The following is a 17,713-nucleotide window of genomic DNA, read 5'->3' on the forward strand; positions in this document are numbered from 1 at the left end:
GGTCATACTGTGCTGCAGTACAAAAGTATTGCAGCATAGTATAACCTGTAAAAAAATAAAATAAATAGTTCTTCAATAAAAATATGAAGCGTCATTTTTTTTTTAAATGCCCCTTTCCCAATAAAAGCCCTGTATTATCACCAAAAAAGATCAAAAACACAAATCATATACATAATAGGTATTGCCACATCTGTGATGACGTGTACTATAAAACTATAATGTAAATTATCCTGCAAGGTGAACGCCGTAAAAAAATAAAAATAAAAATAAAAAGTGCAAAGTTCACCAATTTTGGTACAAATAGCAGAATAAAAAGGTCAAAAGGTAGCACATATCGTAAAAATTATACCAATAAAAAGTACAGCTCATCCTGCAAAAAATAAGCTCTCACTCAATGGCGTCAGACAAAAATAAATAAGTAACGGCTGTTGGAAAATGAATGGCAGAAAAATAATTTTGCTCAGAAAAGGAAAAAGAACATAGAAAGCTATATAAAATGGGTATCATCATAATCGTACTGACCCACAGAATAAATATAACATCACTTTTACCGCACAATGTACACCATAAAAAAAAAAAATTTTAAATACAGAAATTTTCCAGTTTTTCACCAAAAATGCTGCATGTGTCAACAAAAATGCATCACTTATATAAAGTACAATATGTCACGAAAAAACTATCTCAGAATCGCTCCACTCAGAAAAAGCGTTCTAAACTTATTACCATTTAAAGAGATACATGTCAAATAAAAAAATATAAAGGAGCCTGGTCATTAAAGGGGTTCTCCACCATAAGGTGATTTTAGTACATACCTGGCAGACAGTAATGGCCATGCTTAGGAAGGATCTGCGCTTGTCTTGGACTAAATGGCTATGCTGTGAGATTCCCATAACACTGTGGCTAGCTTTCTGTGAACTTGTATTTCCTGTTTTCAGTTTTCTTGTTTGCCTACAAATCCCATGATTCCATTTTCCTCCTTCCCACACATCAGCCACCCCACCCATTGAAACAAAAATGAGCTGCAGACCTTTGGTCTTCAATCAGGATGCCTACAGCTGTTGCATTAGCTGCAGATCCCTCCACCCATTGAAGCAGACAGGCTCCCTGTCATCAGCTGACTAGTGAGTCAGGTCTCGGCCACATTGCAAGCTGGGAAAAATTCAGAGACAACAGTCATTTTGTATGCTGTTAAAAATAAATATTGGGGTGACAATCACATAAGAATTGTGAGAAAACCATCACACACAGATACAGACACTATATTATGAACTACACTAACTTTACAGCCCCTGTAGCATAGTCAAATAAAAAAAAATTCCCGGAATACCCCTTTAAGGTAAAAAATGGGTCTATCCTTAAGGGGTTATTGTCCCATTGTAGTGATGGAGGGCAAGTAGGAGCCTCCCTCTTGAGTTTCTGCCTAGTTCTCCCATGAATGGCACTAAATAGCAGCCATGTGAGGATGTGCTGGCCCATAGCTCCGGCAACATGCATCCTCACTCCCGCATGCCAAGCCATAACCCCCCAAGGCCTATTTCCTTTAATGAAGCTAAACTTCAATACCAAACACAACCCATGGACAAATGTGGTGCGGTTTGTGAATGAAAGCAATCATGTTTCTTTAACCACATACAAGGGTAGGTGGATGAATAACAAGAATACTCATACTACTTGTGGAGAAGAGAATGACTACTTGAATGACCACTTGCTGCGATTGGGCACGCCCAATAGCTGATTCACAACTGAATTACATTGATTACAAACATCTGTTCTTATCAATAAAGGTACGATTGCTCCTGATGCTGTAGTTAGTTCAATGAAGTAAAGGGCTGTGATAGATTCCCATGTTCCAGGCGTGTGTTCCCATATTTAAAGGGGTAAAAGGATAGGGGATAAGGTGTCTGATCATCGGGGGCCCACTGCCGAGACCCCCCGCGATCTCCCTGTAGCACCCGCATTCTATGCGTGTGCTGAATCTACAGTTTCGGAAACCTCCAGGCTTCCGGGACTGGGGACGTGACGTCACGCCACCCCCCTCCATTCATGTCTATAGACATGAATGGAGGGGGCATGGCATGACATCACGTCCCCAGTCACCGGAGGTTTCCGAAACTAGAGACGCAGTCCCTGCATAGAATGGATAGAGGATAAGTTATTTTGTGCTGGAATACTCCTTTAAGATCGCTCCGAGCACAACTGCAGTGTGAACCTAGCCTAACTGGTTTTCTGGAGCATAGTTTGTATTAGTTTACCATATATGTTGTAGTATTTTAATCCTGGTGTTTCTTGTGTTTCCAGTCCATTCCCTCCTGAAATCTGCCTATAATACAATTTCTATTGAGAAGGAGAAAATGAAGCAGATGGTTTCTGAACAGGACTACAGCAGCCACAGTACACAGATTGCACGCCTAAGACAGTCACTTTCTCAGGTACATTTTTTCTTCTTGCGTTACAAGGCATCTTTCCACGTCTGTGCTGTAGAAAGGAATCAGTAGCCCCTTCTGAACATCAGCCATCTGCTGCACGCTAAAGCTGTTCTGACTTTGTACTAAATAGATGTGCAGAACGAAATTCTAAGCTCAACTTTTATCTTCATGCTGCTTACTGTGTGAAGGCCTATTATACACATTTATTCTTGCTAAGGGTGGGTTCACACCACGTTTTTCAAGTACGTTTCCCGTATACGTTTTCATTATTGAAAACATATGGAACCGTATTGAAAACCGTATATATAGACAAATAATTGAAAACCGTATGCACCCGGATGCATCCGGTTGCGTACGGTTTGCTTGCGGTACGGTTTTCTCCCGTACTCAAAACTGTAGTTGACCACGGTTTTGTCTCCGGTTTAAAAACCGGTACTGCAACCGCATACATTTTTTTTTTAACATGGACGTCAATGGGAAACGCACATGTATACATTTCCATATGGGAAACCATATACGTTTTTTACTTTGTGCATCCACATTTGCATCCTAAAGTCCCCACCCAAGACCCCTCCCATTAAAAATGGACAACATTTTCAAAAACGTATGTTTAAAAAAAAAATTAAAACGGATGGAACTGTATGCACTTTTAAAAACAGTATACAGTTTAAAAAACGCATACGGTTTACTTTTTCCCATACTGTTACATCCATTTTTTCCCAATATGGTTTTCTTTAGAAAAACGGATTGAAAACAGCATGGCAAAAACTGATGTGAACCCAGCCTAATAAAGGAATAGAAATATGCTGGTGCATCTAATAGATTGAAGGCATGGAGTTGCAAAAGTTTGGGGGCTACAGTGCAGTAGCGTGTCAACTTGGTTTGCTTTGAAGGTCCAACGAAGTGGCTGTGATTTAGGTCTTGTTCAAATAGTGCACATTCGGGGCCGTTCCTGAAAGCATTTTTTTAAGCCAAAACCAGTAGTGGATTCTAGCCAAAGGAAAAGTAACATTCTTGTGCAGGGTCCCACTGCTTTTCTCTGTGGGATGTTTGAATTGGTTGCCTGACATTAATATGTTATTCTGAAATGTACCGATTATGTATTACTGTTATAAATAATTTTATACAGTTTATGTGTGATTGTGCTGCTTTTTACGCTGTCATAGATCTTTGTCTTGAATGTAAGTTAGGGGAGCCCATTTAATTACACTGGCCCATAGCTTAAAATTGGAAACATTTTTGGTTAGTAGGAGGAATCTGCTCTAGCCAAACGTGTATCTCTCCAGAGAGAGGAAATCCTGTTTAGTGTAATCTAGCATAGAGTGGAGAAAGGGTGAAGTGCACCTAATCCTCTTCCACAAGGAGGCCTTAAAGGAAATCTGTCATCAGAATCACCCGCACTAAACCTGTTTCTTACCTCATTAAAAACTGTGCAGCGTTTCGCCAGATATCTTCATTTTTAGTTATATGGTATTCCCAGGCTTGGGACTCAGTGGGAGGTCCGCAGCATCAGCACCGACTCGCTTACGTCATTTTCGCCTGGTGTAGGTCACGTGGGTAGCGCCGCGCGCCGTACACCCGGAAGCGGCATTCTCCTGCATATGTATCTATGCAGGAGAACGCCGCTTCCAGGTGTACGGCGCGTGGCGCTACCCAAGTAACCTACACCAGGAGGAAGACTGCGATGAGGCAGCCATGAATATTCATGAGCCGGGCAGTCGCTTCACCCGGCGAAAATAACGTAAGTGAGTCCGTGCTGATGCTGCGGACCTCCCACTGAGTCCCAAGCCTGGGAATACCATATAACTTAAAATGAAGATATTTGGTGAACCGCTGCACAGTTTTTAATGAGGTAAGACGCGTTTTAATCAGGATCACCCGCACTATAAGCCTGTGTAACAGGTTTAGTGCGGGTGATTCTGATGACAGATTTCATTTAAATCTCAGGAGGACTTGGGGAACACCAGCTCCTGTGAAGTAAGGATTCTAAACCTTGGTGAACTTGTCTGTCAAACTACAGATTTTTTAACGGACCTGCACCCCACAGTGGACACTGCAGCTCGATTCAGTGAGCACTACTATGCACCCCACAGAGGAGAATGAGTGCACTAATGCACTACCTAAAGGGCTAGAAGGGAGCATAAACAGTATCTGGGATAAGTATCTCACTTTCTTTGAAGTTGATCCTCTGCTACAGCCATTTTGTTTTATTATTATATTTCAAGAGACGGTGCCTCCATTGTACTGGATTATTTACTAGCAAAGTAGAAGATTGTTATAATGTGCTGCACTTGTATGTCTTCTGTTTTTGGATCTAATTCCAACTTTGACAAAAAAAAAAAAAAAACACTTGCATAAAATGTGTTTTCTGTATTTTTTTAATTGCTGCTCTCCAGTATCCTGTTTGTAAAACTTTTCAGTGCAGAGGTCACATGTTGCAGTAATTCATGGGGCTTGTCAGAATGCCAATGTATAAACCGTTATTTTTAGGCTTTGCATTGCAATGTTTTTCTGCCATTTTCATTCAAAAGTTTGCAACAATGCAAGAAAACTGAGAAGATTAAAGGGGTACTCCGGCCCTAATACATCTGATCCCCTATTCAAAGGATAGGGGATAAGATGTCTGATCGCTGGGGTCTCATTGCTGGGGACCCTTCGCAATCTGTCATTCAGCACCCACCTTTGCAAGCTCTCCGTCACGCCCCTTCCCGTAGACTTGCATTGAGGGGGCGGGGTGTGATGTCACACGGGGGTGCAGTCATGACGATACTCCAGCCACGTGGTCGTCACCCTGCACGCCCGGAGCCTCCAGCGCTGCGGAGAGCTCGCAAATGCGGGTGCTGAATGACAGGTTGCGGGGGTCCCCCATATATAAGATATATTAGTAAGAAAATATAAGATTACATTAGTAAGAAAACACCAAGAGAAGTTTGATTCTATTAATACTATAGGTCTTGTTAATAGAATCCTAGAATCCAAAAGACTTTTAATCATTTCGATATTTTATTTTACAGGCACTGAACCACAACACTGAGTTGAGAACTCGACTTACCAGAATACATACGGAGTCTGTCATCTCCGACCAGGTTGTCAGTGTCAACATTATAGCAAGTCCAGATGAGGTTATTATCTTGCTCACTGTAATATTTTCTTTCAGGTGTATGAGGACACACTTTTAGCATTCGCTAGCTACCTTTGGACACATCAGCTGTATACATTAGGGATGTAAAACATAATTCATGAAGAAGCATGTGCTTTGGTAAACCTAAACCTGCATAATAGCAAAGCCAAGCCCAAGTTCTATTGCCTTTCTTGAGACTAAGTAAATGTTCAGCATCTGACCACTGTCAATTGGATGGGTATATTGGAAGATATGTCATCACATCTTGGTTATTGGACGTGATGACATCTCTTCCAATATGTCGGACTGCTAGGACTCCCATTATCCATATAAAAAAAGGTGTGAATGAGGAGCGCATGCGTGCGGCTCACTGGAACGGACTCACCTGATGTGAGCTCCGTGCTAACTGAACATAACAACCTTATTAAGCGCCGATAATCGGCTCCAACCTAGCGGTAACTTACCTCCTCTTGTGGGGCAACATGTCCCGCTTCTATACCCTATATATTCTGATCAAGCTCCAGTGCTAAGATGGCGGCCTCCCGCTCCAGCTCTCCAGCACCACCTTCAGATGGTGACGACGCCCAAGCACCAGCGGATCTCTCTCCAGTGGCAATGTTCCGTAATATTAAGGAATTGTGATATTACCTGATATTACCACACAGTTGCGTGACCTGGGCCAACGTGTGGCGGACTTGGAAGCTAAGATAGATGAGCTGGCGGATGCTGTGGAGGCTGACTGCCACGATCTTGAGGACCGTGCCGCTCAGTTACAAGCTCTCGAATTAAAGCTCGAGGACCTTGAGAACCACTCACGGCGGGCGAATCTACGTATACGAGGCCTGCTTGAAACGTTCACGGACCTCATCAAGATGGTCTCAGCTCTCTTCTATGACCTCCCCACTCCAACTAGAGCTGGAACTGCTCCATCTCGACAGGACCCATAGGGCCTTGGCTAGGCCGAAAAATCCTGGCTTGCCTAGAGACGTAAGCCAGAAGCTGCATTACCCGGAGGTAAGGGATAACCTACTGCAAGTGGCCTGGAATATCCCAGCCTTGCCAGACTTACCTCCCACAGTACACCTTGATTATGATTTGGCGCCAACCACCTTAGCACGCCGCTGGGACTTTAGTCCTGTTACGCTGGCACTTCAATGGAAGAGAGTGAAATATGGGTGGTGGTACCCCTTTTCCCTCACCTTCCAAGTTAATGGCTGTAACCATGTGGTACGTCAACTCTCTGATGGCCGTGAAGCTTTAACCCGGGAGAATATAGTGGCTGTGTACCTTCCACCTTTACCCCAACGATCTGGCCGCCCTGTTCGGTCTTGGTTGCTGGTTGATACGTCCTTCAGAGCCCCACAACCTCCGGGGCCGGATGCTGCACCATCATGAACCCCCACTGTATTGGATTTGTTCTTATTGTTTTCTATGGATGGACTCCAGTATTTTCTCTTTGAGGCCTGCCTGATTTCATATTTCACCTGTGCCTACCTCGGGATTGACTTCTGCTTATATTTACTGCCCTCCATTCTCACAGTTTATGGTGGACTACGGGACGTTTTATTTTATTACATTTTTTGGCTACTGTTCTCCTACCCCCAGCATGGCCTTATGCTCTGGACTTTATTTCTTATTTTGTTCTATGCTAGTTTACTGCCTTCCTATAGCCATTGGTGGTCTTCGTGTCAACTGCGCTCTCACGACCCGAACTGGTATCTGGAAGTATGATGGACCATGCTCATTGGTGGTCTATCTTTCCGACTACTATGGACTATTTGTTTTCTTTCATATATGTTTTGTTTCTCTATGTTTTGATATTCATATTGTGTACAAAATGCAAGTTTCCTTTTTTGTATATGTCTCCCTGCTCCTTAGATATAGCAGGCTAGCGGTCCTCCAATATATATAACTGCTTGTTTGGTCATTTGTCATCTGGCTGCCCTCATGATATCCCTTCAGCTCTTCTATGTTATTGCACCATGAGTAAGATTTTGTCTCACAATGTACGGGGCTTTAATTCACCGCATAATGGAGGGAAAAGCCTTCAGGCATTACTCGAAGTATGCACCAGTTGCTATATGCCTGCGGGAGACGTATTTTACTAGGGATACTAGGCCTCAGTTTTTTCATAAGTTTTACTCTAGATTTTACATGTCCACTTATGTCACGAAAGGGGTTCAGGTTCAGGTGGAGCGTTTAGACTCAGAGGGTAGATATTTAGTGTTGATCGGATCTTTGTATGATAAGCTTGTCTGCTTAGTGAACACCTACGCACTTACTGACTTACCTTTGCCATTTTTTCAGAAAATTTGTGACCTACTTGGCTCCCTGACCTATGATATCTTGATTTGGGCGGGCGATTTCAACATGGTCTATAATGGTAAGTTGGATCGCTCTAACACTGCCCCATTTCGCAGATCAGGGACCCAGCAGCGCCTTCTTTCTTCTCTCTTTATCACCCATTCGTTGGCTGATACCTGGCGGGGAGTTTAATGGTACTGCCAGGGGCTATTCTTATTACTCTTCTGCCCAGCGTCATTATTAGAATAGATTAGCTACTGACAAATACACATTCCTTGCCTCAGTTACTGTATGCCCCCCATGTTTTATCTGTATGGTCTGATCATGTTTAACTTTGAGTCCCTTTACTTACCCGTTTCGTTGGCGAATCAATGAGTCGCTCTTAATGATTCCTCGAGTTAAACAACAATTGTCAGATGACGTCTTTTTTTTTTCGCCACCAATGTTACACATGATTCTGACCCAAAATGGGTTTGGTTGGCACACAAATCATATATCCAAGATCACATAATTTCCCTTGGCTGCGGGCATTGAGCGTGATCGGACAAAAACACAGTTGGCTTTAGAAGCTAAATTGTATTCGTAATCATATGCTCACCAACAGAATCCCTCTCCTTTCCTTTTTTGGGCTTTGCAGGATACCAGGGTGCAGCTGGCTGCTTTGAAGTCGACTGGGGTTGAGAAGGCCATGATATGGACCGAGGCTAACTACTACAGATTTGCTAACAAACCAGATCGCCTGTTAGCGACTATGCTCAAACGAACAAATTCTCTTAATAGGGTCCACGGCATCCAGCTCCGCCCTGGTCTCTGCTCCTCTTACCCTGATAAGATTTCGTCTGCCTTTCACTCTTTCTTCGCCACCCTCTATTCTGAACCTACTCGCCCCCCTCCTTTCCCGTTATGCTCCTTAACTTTCTCTCTACTGTCTCCCTCCCTACCCTCTCTCCTGACACCAGAGAGACCCTGAATGCACCCATCTCGTTTGAGAAAGTTTCCTTTGCTTTATCTCACCTGACAGCAGCTTATTATAAAATGTTTGGCCCTCTTCTGATACCTCCTTTACTGTCCTTATTTAACTCCCTTATGTCTCCTTCATCCCTTCCTTCAGAGTTTCTAGACGCTTTAATTATGGTTTTGCCCAAACCTAATAAGGATCACCTGTATACGGCTAATTATAGACCGATATCCCTTTTGAATATTGATTTGAAGTTTTTGACCTTAATTTTGGCGACCCACTTGAACAGATAACTGCCAGGCTTGATACATCTGGACTAGGTGAATTTTATACCCGGCTGACAGGCTCCTGATAACATCAGGAAGGTTCTTTCTCTTATTCACTGGTCCAACACTATTTCTACCCCTATGTCTGTGTTATCACTGGATATAGAAAAAGCTTTTGACTGTGTCTCCTGTCAGTATCTGTTTGCGGTTCTTTCAAAATTTGGCTTTTCGGGTCCCTTTGTAAGAGGTGCTAGCTCATTTATATTCTTCCCCTACAGCCTTTTTGAAACTCCCCGCTACATCACCTCAACCTATCTCCATCCACCGTGGCACCCTTCAAGGGTGTTCTCTCTCACCGGCATTATTTGCCTTGGTGATGGAACCCCTGGTGTCGATGATTAGTGGTCACCCGGACATCAAGGGTGTTTCAGTGGCATCCTCGGAGTACAAGGTGTCCCTTTTTGTGGATGACCTTCTCCTGATGTTGACTGAACTTCTAGTGTCACTACCAAATCTTTTGGCCCTTTTGGATACTTTTTCTGCCTGCTCAGGCCTCCGAGTTAATGTCCCTAAATCTGAAATTTTTTATTGCCAGGTTCCCTCACAGCTGAGTGACCTTATTTCCCATAATTTATGTTTTAAAGACTCTCTTATTTGGGTCTTTCTTATTTTTGGGTGAAACTTACTCCTTCCCTTTCAACCGTGGATAGTCGTAATTACCCACCTCTCTATACGTCCATTAGAACTGGTTTGTCCAAGTGGAATTTCTCTCACCTTTCCTGGCTAGGCCACGTTAATGTAGTCAAAATGGTGATTTTGCCCCGCCTTCTTTATTTATTCTGCTCCCTTCCAATTCCCATTATTAGGAAAGATATATTAGCCCTCCAAAAGGATGTGTTTGCTTATATTTGGGCATATAAACGCCCGCATATAGCCTGATCATTGATGAATTATAACAGGAAGCTGGGTGGCCTGTCAGTCCCCAATTTCCTTAAATACAGTATTCTTATGCTCCTCATAGTATGCGTGGGACAATGTACCATGTATGGTGGTTGTGCCCGGTCATGACCGCTCTTTGGACTCAAATAGTAACCCTTTTTGCCTCTCTTTTCTCGAGCCATCTCCCCAGGACACCTGCCTTCTGTCTTTTGGGCCATAAACCTAATAGAATGACTTTTCAAGTCTTCCGCCTTGTCAAATGATTATTTTAGCTACCCGAATCCACATTACTTCTCAGTGGAAGCAGCCCACTTTGAGCTACACTAGTGTCATTAACAGAGTGAATCTTATCATTTTATACGAGAAAATAGCTGTTCTTAGGGAAGACACAGAGGACCGGTTTGAAGTAGTGTGGGAACCATGGCATTTTTCACCCCATACCCTCATATGCACCATTGTTTTGCTTTGTATTAATTGGGAGTGCCTTCTTTTAGTGTCGAGAGACAGACCAGCCTGCTCTTTGCTTTGTTATTATGATTGACACTAGTGATGACAATGTGCCTTGCGTTGTATGTCTTGTTCTAGACTTATGTTTTGGTCATGTTGACCTTGTTTCTCATGGTTTGTAACTATTTTTCTATGTGAACTTCCTGCTTCAATAAAAGCTTCATAGTTTGACTGTTAAAAAAAAGGTCCGAACCAATGGACCGTTCAGTCTAGGGGCAAAGTATTCAGATCACTGCTGCTCATCAAATGAAAGCATATTGGTATACCATCACTTGATACAATAAAAATTTAACTGTCCTGAACCTGTCAAAATCCTTCCATGCCTAATGCAATAAGTGGAAGGCTGTTTTAACCTTGAATAAGTCCAATCTAAGCGTAGCTAAGCCCCACTTCCCAAATCACACCCTTTTAATATCCTAAAGGTTGAGATACTGGAGTGTTATATGTTAGGTGACTTCCAAGGAGCAAGAGAATTTCTGCACGGTGAAAATTGTTACTGCAACATTTCATTTTAAGGTGTCGCCCACTGCCACCCAATATGTTTCCAAACCACTTGACTATAAGTTGAGATGAGCATGGAAATTGTTTTATTTGCAGTCATACCTGAAATTTTATATCAGGCTTTATGATCTCGAGATGCAGAAATATATAGTAGAACCACAAACCCTAAATGAAAAATGGGAAATGTACACACATTCTAGGGCTGGGCAGTATGAGGAAAAACGTGTATCACGGTATTTTTTTAAGTGATGGCGGTTTCACGGTATTTAACGGTATTCCCCCCGCCCCCCCCCCCCCCATGTGACCTGGGCGCCACTTCTCTACCAACACCCCCCGCCCCCTCACAATTAATTATCAGCTGCGCTGTCCCCACATCTGTCCCCACATCATGTCACCCGCGTGCGCTCCTCTGCTCATCCTCCTATGAGTTGCGGGCCGCAGCGCTAGAAATCTGTACTACAAATAACGTTTCCCAGGCTGCAAAAATAAACAAAATAAACTTTAACTAACCTGCCTATGTTCCCCCTTTGCTCTGCTACCGTCTTCACTGTCCTGCGCTGTGGTCCTCTTGCAGTTTCCTTGGGACGGGAAAGTCACAGAGCCGCCAGCCTATCATCGGCCGGGGCAGGACATCGCCGCGGCCGGTGATAGGCTGAGCGCACTGTCATGTATGCTCATTACATGACAGTGGGCTCAGCCAATCAGCGGCCGAGGCGGGACATCGCTGCGGCCGGTGATAGGCTGACGGCTCTGTGACGTTCCCATCCCCAGGACTGCAGCGGAGGGACCATGAGGAGGGACCACGTCGGAAGGTAAGTTAAAGTTTGTTTTGTTTATTTTTGCAGCGTTATTTGTAGTACAGATTTCTAGCGCTAGCGGCAAATCGTATGAGGATGAGCAGAGGAGTGCACGCGGTTGACATGATGTGGGAACAGATGTGGGGACAGCGCAGCTGATAATTCATATCAGCTAGCAGAATAGCGCTCGCGGGTCAAATATGATTAGTTCCCCAATGTGGGGACAGCGCGCTGCGGCGGATAATTCACTCATTCGCGGGGGGGGGGGGGGAGGGGCCCAACCGGTATTGCGGTATGGGCAAAATTTATATCGTGAGGGGGAAAAAAATCGGTATTCGGTATGAACCGGTATACCGCCCAGCCCTAACACTGTTCAATTCTGTATAAAGGAAACTTATATTATATTATAATATTTAGGTGGAAGAAAATTGTAAATGTTCAAGTTTTCTCTATTTCCTATAGCTGTTTACAATGGTTTGTCTTTAAGCAATATCGACACTATAATTGCAATATCATTTGTTACAGTGATTTTCTCAGCTACTAATTGGCTTAATAGAAGAAAGCTGCCTGGGAGATATTAGTTCTTGTAAGGCGAGTGAGAAGTGCCCCACAGTCATCACTCTGCATCATTATCTTCACAATTAGTCACATTGCCTTTGAGCAAGTAATGAACTTTAACATTGTAAGCCCTGGCTATTAGTGAGCAATACATGGGGGAATTTTCTCACACATGTACAGTATATTTAGCCTTATAACCAGTGTCTGTTTTACTATAGTTTCCTTTACATGCATTACCCCATTTATAAAGCGATCGCATATCTATAGGAGGCTTTATGATAGTTGGGGTCCAACTGTTGGGAGTGACAGTCATCCTGAGAAGGAGTTGCAGCACTGGTTTAGCCTCTTGGGAACTTCAGCAAGCCACTTTAATTTAAAGTTACAGCTGATCATACAAATGACAGCATTTTTGTAGATAAAAACAGTGTGTTTATTATTTATATTTATTTATGTAAAGTGGTTTAACCCATGTTATTGGGTTCCATTGAATAATTAAAACAGGCCCCAGTTAAACCAAGGTTTCCCTTTAGTATCTCCCTTTAAGGCTATGGGGCTTTTAAACCCCATCAGACATCAGGCCCTAAGTGTATTAAAGCATACTTCTTTCCTTAGTTTGCTACTGCAGGTCCTTTCTGCTCACATAGCACCTTGCAATACTTGTGGGACAGTAACCTCTTCTTCCTCTTCATTCCATCTATGGCAGTATATTGTGTGAATTATCAGCACAGCACAGTGCAAGCCTGTTCAGGCACTTCCACTAGCATTATGTCATGGCAAAGCAGAGAGGAGTATGTGATGTGTTGTGTGCTGTGATTCGCTAGAGAAGTAAGGGAGGAAGTAACTGTGTGTCTTACTGGCAAACAGCCCAGTTTAAATGGAGAGAATGAGAAATAGCTGTGACCATGGAGGGGACTCTCAGTGGCTCAATAACAGGGTGAGCACTAAAATCACTTTTTCAGCAAAGGGGTTTTCCAAGGAAATATAGCTGCAGTTGTCAGATCTGCCCTACTCCTTTACTCCTTTGTCAGCCAATCACAGGACTAAGTGGGGTGCGGTTCGTCATCAAAAGTAGAAAGTTCAGTATGATAGCTGGGACTGGAAGATCTGACAACTGCAGTGCCAGGGGGCTGGAGAAGTTATGCTGGATTTTATTGTTTTATTGCAGGGGAGGCATATGCTACATGTTGTAAATTTCCCTGGAATCCATCTTTATGGGTTAATCTAATAAAACCATGCATGTTTTTAAAATGATAGGCGTGCTTTAAAGGAGCTTTTTTACTAACTGGCGATCAGCTGTTATTGTTGGGGTTAACTACTGACTATAGATCTCCCCTCCAGCAACTTAATTTAATGCATGATATATACATATATATATATATATATATATATATATATATATATATATATATATATAATATATGTAGTTAAAAATCTTTTTTATATGAGTATTTCATCATACGTATAGATATACAAAGATAATGGCTGACATATTTTGAAGTTTTTCTTTTTTCTTTTAGATTTGCTTCAACAGCAAAAATGTTTACTGTACAGATGAAATACTCCTAGCCCTGACAGCTCATATGTATTTTTTGTCCCCACTGCAGACTGGAGAGAAAATCCATGTCAATCTGCCTCTATCCCAACAGGTCTCTAATGAGGGCAGGTTGTCCATGTCGGAGTCAGTGTCTGAATTCTTTGATGCTCAGGAAGTTCTTATTTCTGCCAGCTCTTCAGAGAATGAGGTAAGTAATGTCCCTTGCCAGACAAGTTCACTCAAAGTAAAGGATTCATAATAATTTAGAAGACATTCCGACTATTCAGATCACAGAGGAATATGGTACCTAGATTTGATATTATTGTAGAATATACAATTCAGCCTGACCCTATCAACCTCTTAAGGACTCAGGGCGTACCTGTATGCCCTGAGCCCAGTCCCGGTGTTTAAAACGGGGTCACGCCATGACCCCGCATCACACCGGGTCGGTCCCGGCTGCTATTCATAGCTCCAAGGGTTTCATTGCTCCAAGCCTGAGCTACAGGCTTGAGCAATCGAGCCTCTATCTCACTGATCCGTGCAAAGCTATGGCTTTGCAGGGATGAGCATAAGAGATCAGTGTGTGCAGTGTTATACGTCCCTATGGGAGCTATAACACTGCAAAAAAAAAGTGAAAAAAAAAAAAAGTTAACAAAGGTCATTTAACCCCTTCCCTAATAAAAGTTTGAATCACCCCCCTTTTCCCATAAAAAAACCGAAAAAAAAACAGTGTAAATAAAAATAAACATATGTGGTATCGCCGCATACGGAAATGTTCGAACTATAAAAATATATAGATAATTAAATCGCACGGTCAATGGCGTACGTGCCAAAAAATTCCTAAAGTCCAAAATAGTGTATTTTTGGTCACTTTTTATATCATGAAAAAATGAATAAAAAGTGATCAAAAAGTCCAATACAAAAATGGTACCGATAAAAACTTCAGATCACGGCGCAAAAAATTTACCCTCATGCCAGCCCATATGCGGAAAAATAAAAAAGTAATAGGGGTTAGAAGATGAGAATTTTTAACATAGAAATTTTCCTGCATGTAGTTATGAGTTTTTTTTCCAAAGTACGACAAAATCCAACCTATATAAGTAGGGTATCATTTTAACCGAACGGACTTACAGAATAAAGATAAGGTGTTATTTTTACCGAAAAATGTACTGCGTAGAAACGGAAGCCCCCAAAATTTACAAAATTAAATTTTTTCTTCAATTTTGTCGCATAATGAATTTTTTTTTCCCTTTTGCCGTGGATTTTTGGATAAAATGACTAATGTCACTGCAAAGTAGAATTGGTGGCGCAAAAAATAAGCCATCATATGGAATTTTATGTGCAAAATTGAAAGCGTTATGATTTTTAGAAGGTGATGAGGAAAAAATTAAAATGCAAAAACGGAAAAACGTTGCGCCCTTAAGGGGTTAAAGCTAAAAGAGTTTTTAGAGTTAAAGGAGTACTCCGGCGTGCACTTTTTTCCTTTTATCCCGTCCGGGCTGTAAAATAAAAGAAAACGCACTGCTCGTTGGCAGGTAAGAGAGAGTGCGTTTTCTTTTACTTTGCAGCCCGGACGGGATAAAGGGAAAAAAGTGCGCGCCGGAGTACTCCTTTAATTAGAAAAAAAAATACAGAAAACACCAAAATGTGTCTGAATGGTCTCCAGATGATGCCATTAATGTTCAAAAGTAGTTATCAGTAGGTTTCATTTTCATTCATTTGCCCAGCTCTGTGCACCAGAGTTGTTTCTATGCTTCCAGAGCCCCCTATTCTGTATGACCGGTGGTGGTTTTAAGGATTGGATACACAGTGAGCCTAAAAATATGGGGGTAATGGCAACTTAGTAATTTCATACAGAATTAAAAAAATAATAATTTCCAGAAGAATTTCTTGCAGTAATACATAATAGCGTAGGAACCACTTAATGGTTATTTCTTAAAATTATGCTCAGAAAAGATGTAGCTGTGTTTATTTTGTTTGTTCTTTTGCTCCTAGGCATCAGACGATGAGTCCTACATAAGTGATGTCAGTGATAACATCTCAGAAGACAACACCAGCGTTGCTGATAACGTGTCTCGTCAAAGTAATTCATACATGAAATACTGATACAATCTTTATATTGTCTCTTTAGTTTATCCTCTATTCAGTTGAAATATATTTTTGCAGTGGTGACATATTAATTCACCTTTGTGTCATAGAGATTATAACAATACACTGGCCTAGATTTATCAATTTGCCTGAAACCAAAAATGTCTGGTTTTGGGTGTAGCAACCAATCACAGCTCATCATATCTCAACGAGCTCTAGTGAAATGAAAGCTGAGCCGTGATTGGTTGCTACACCCAAAACCAGACATTTTTGGTTTCAGGCAAATTGATAAATCTGGGCCAGTGTATTGTTAAAATGTCTGGCAAGACCATATGGTTTCAGGCAGATTGATAAATCTGAGTCTTGCCAAATTTATATAGACCATTGTGTTGTCTGTGGCCCAGATTTACAATTATTGTATATATTTTTTTTAATCCAACTGGGTGTTGTTTTTACCATAGTTACGAATTTGGCACACGTCTGGGAAACGTAGCACACCAATAAAAATGGGGGCATTGCGCTCCAATCGAATTTAAACAAGCCATTAATCAATTTATATTATTTTATTATATTGGAAACGGAAATTACACAAAAAAGGAAATTATGACAAAAGTGTGGTCACTAACCTAAACATACAGGTAGATAGTGTGGGTGACCCTGTTTCTATTGATTCTTACCGGGTGAAAATTGGTGCAGCTGTTCTAGAGATGTTCTTCTTCCTACCATGGTGTTTTATTCATAAAGGGGTACTCTGGTGAAAAATGCTATTTTTTTTTTTTTTTTTAAATCAACTGGTGCCAGAAAGTTAAAAATTTGTAAATTACTTCTATTCAAAAAGCTTTCCAGTACTTATCAGCTGCTGTATTCTCCACAAGAAGTTCTTTTCTTTTTGAATTTGTTTTCTGTCTGACCACAGTGCTCTTTGCTGATACCTCTATCCATGTCAGGAACTGTCCAGAATAGGAGCAAATCCCCATAGCAAACCTCAGTTCCTGACATGGACAGAGGTGTCAGTAAAGAGCACTGTGGTCAGACTGAATAGAAATTCAAAAAGAAAAGAACTTCCTCATGAGCATACAGTAGCTGATAAGTACTGGAAGGATAAAGATGTTTTAATAGGAGTAATTTACTAAGCTGTTTAACTTTCTGGCACCAATTGATAAAAAAAAAAAAAAGTTTTCCACCGGAGTACCCATTTGACTGCACGAGTCGGCTGCTGCTGTGTGTACAATGCTTTCTCGCGCCAACTCTGACCAAAAACCCTGTCCCCTTCAGCCATTAATACTGCCCCTTCACAGACCTGCTGAGGAATATTTATGGCGACGTTATCGGACTAAGCGGGCAGGACAAAGTATTGAACATGCAGCAACCGCCTCCATTGCACATAAGAAGACAATACCATATTGGCAACAAGATCTGCTGAACGGCTGCTCTGATTTTCACCTGGTTAGAAGCGATAAAAAAACAGGGTCACCCGCACTATGTACCTGTATATCTAGGTTAGTGCAGGTTACCCTGTTTTATCTATCCTGTATATCTATCCGCAGGATAGGGGACAAGTGTGTGATCGTGGGGGATCCGAACTCTGGGACCCCTGCGATCTCCTGTACGGGACCCTAGCTCTGCCATGGCTCTCCCGTGCAGGAGGCCTGTCGGCCGCAGCAGTAATGCCAGTAGGCGTGTCGGCCGCAGCAGTAATGCTGGGTTCCCCTAC

At 42.1% G+C, this 17,713-nt stretch overlaps 1 protein-coding gene across 1 annotated transcript in view; it reads left to right on the forward strand.

Annotated features, from left to right (window-relative positions):
- Positions 1-17,713, forward strand: part of OSBPL6 (oxysterol binding protein like 6) — a 282,887-nt gene that overhangs the window by 198,681 nt on the left and 66,493 nt on the right. Inside the window, 4 exon segments of the mRNA XM_056536461.1 lie at positions 2,299-2,429; positions 5,441-5,548; positions 13,982-14,119; positions 15,907-15,994. Of these exon segments, the coding sequence (XP_056392436.1) occupies positions 2,299-2,429; positions 5,441-5,548; positions 13,982-14,119; positions 15,907-15,994 (465 nt within the window).

Source organism: Hyla sarda, chromosome 8 (genome assembly GCF_029499605.1).
Source record: "Hyla sarda isolate aHylSar1 chromosome 8, aHylSar1.hap1, whole genome shotgun sequence".
Classification (NCBI taxonomy): Eukaryota; Metazoa; Chordata; class Amphibia; order Anura; family Hylidae; genus Hyla; species Hyla sarda.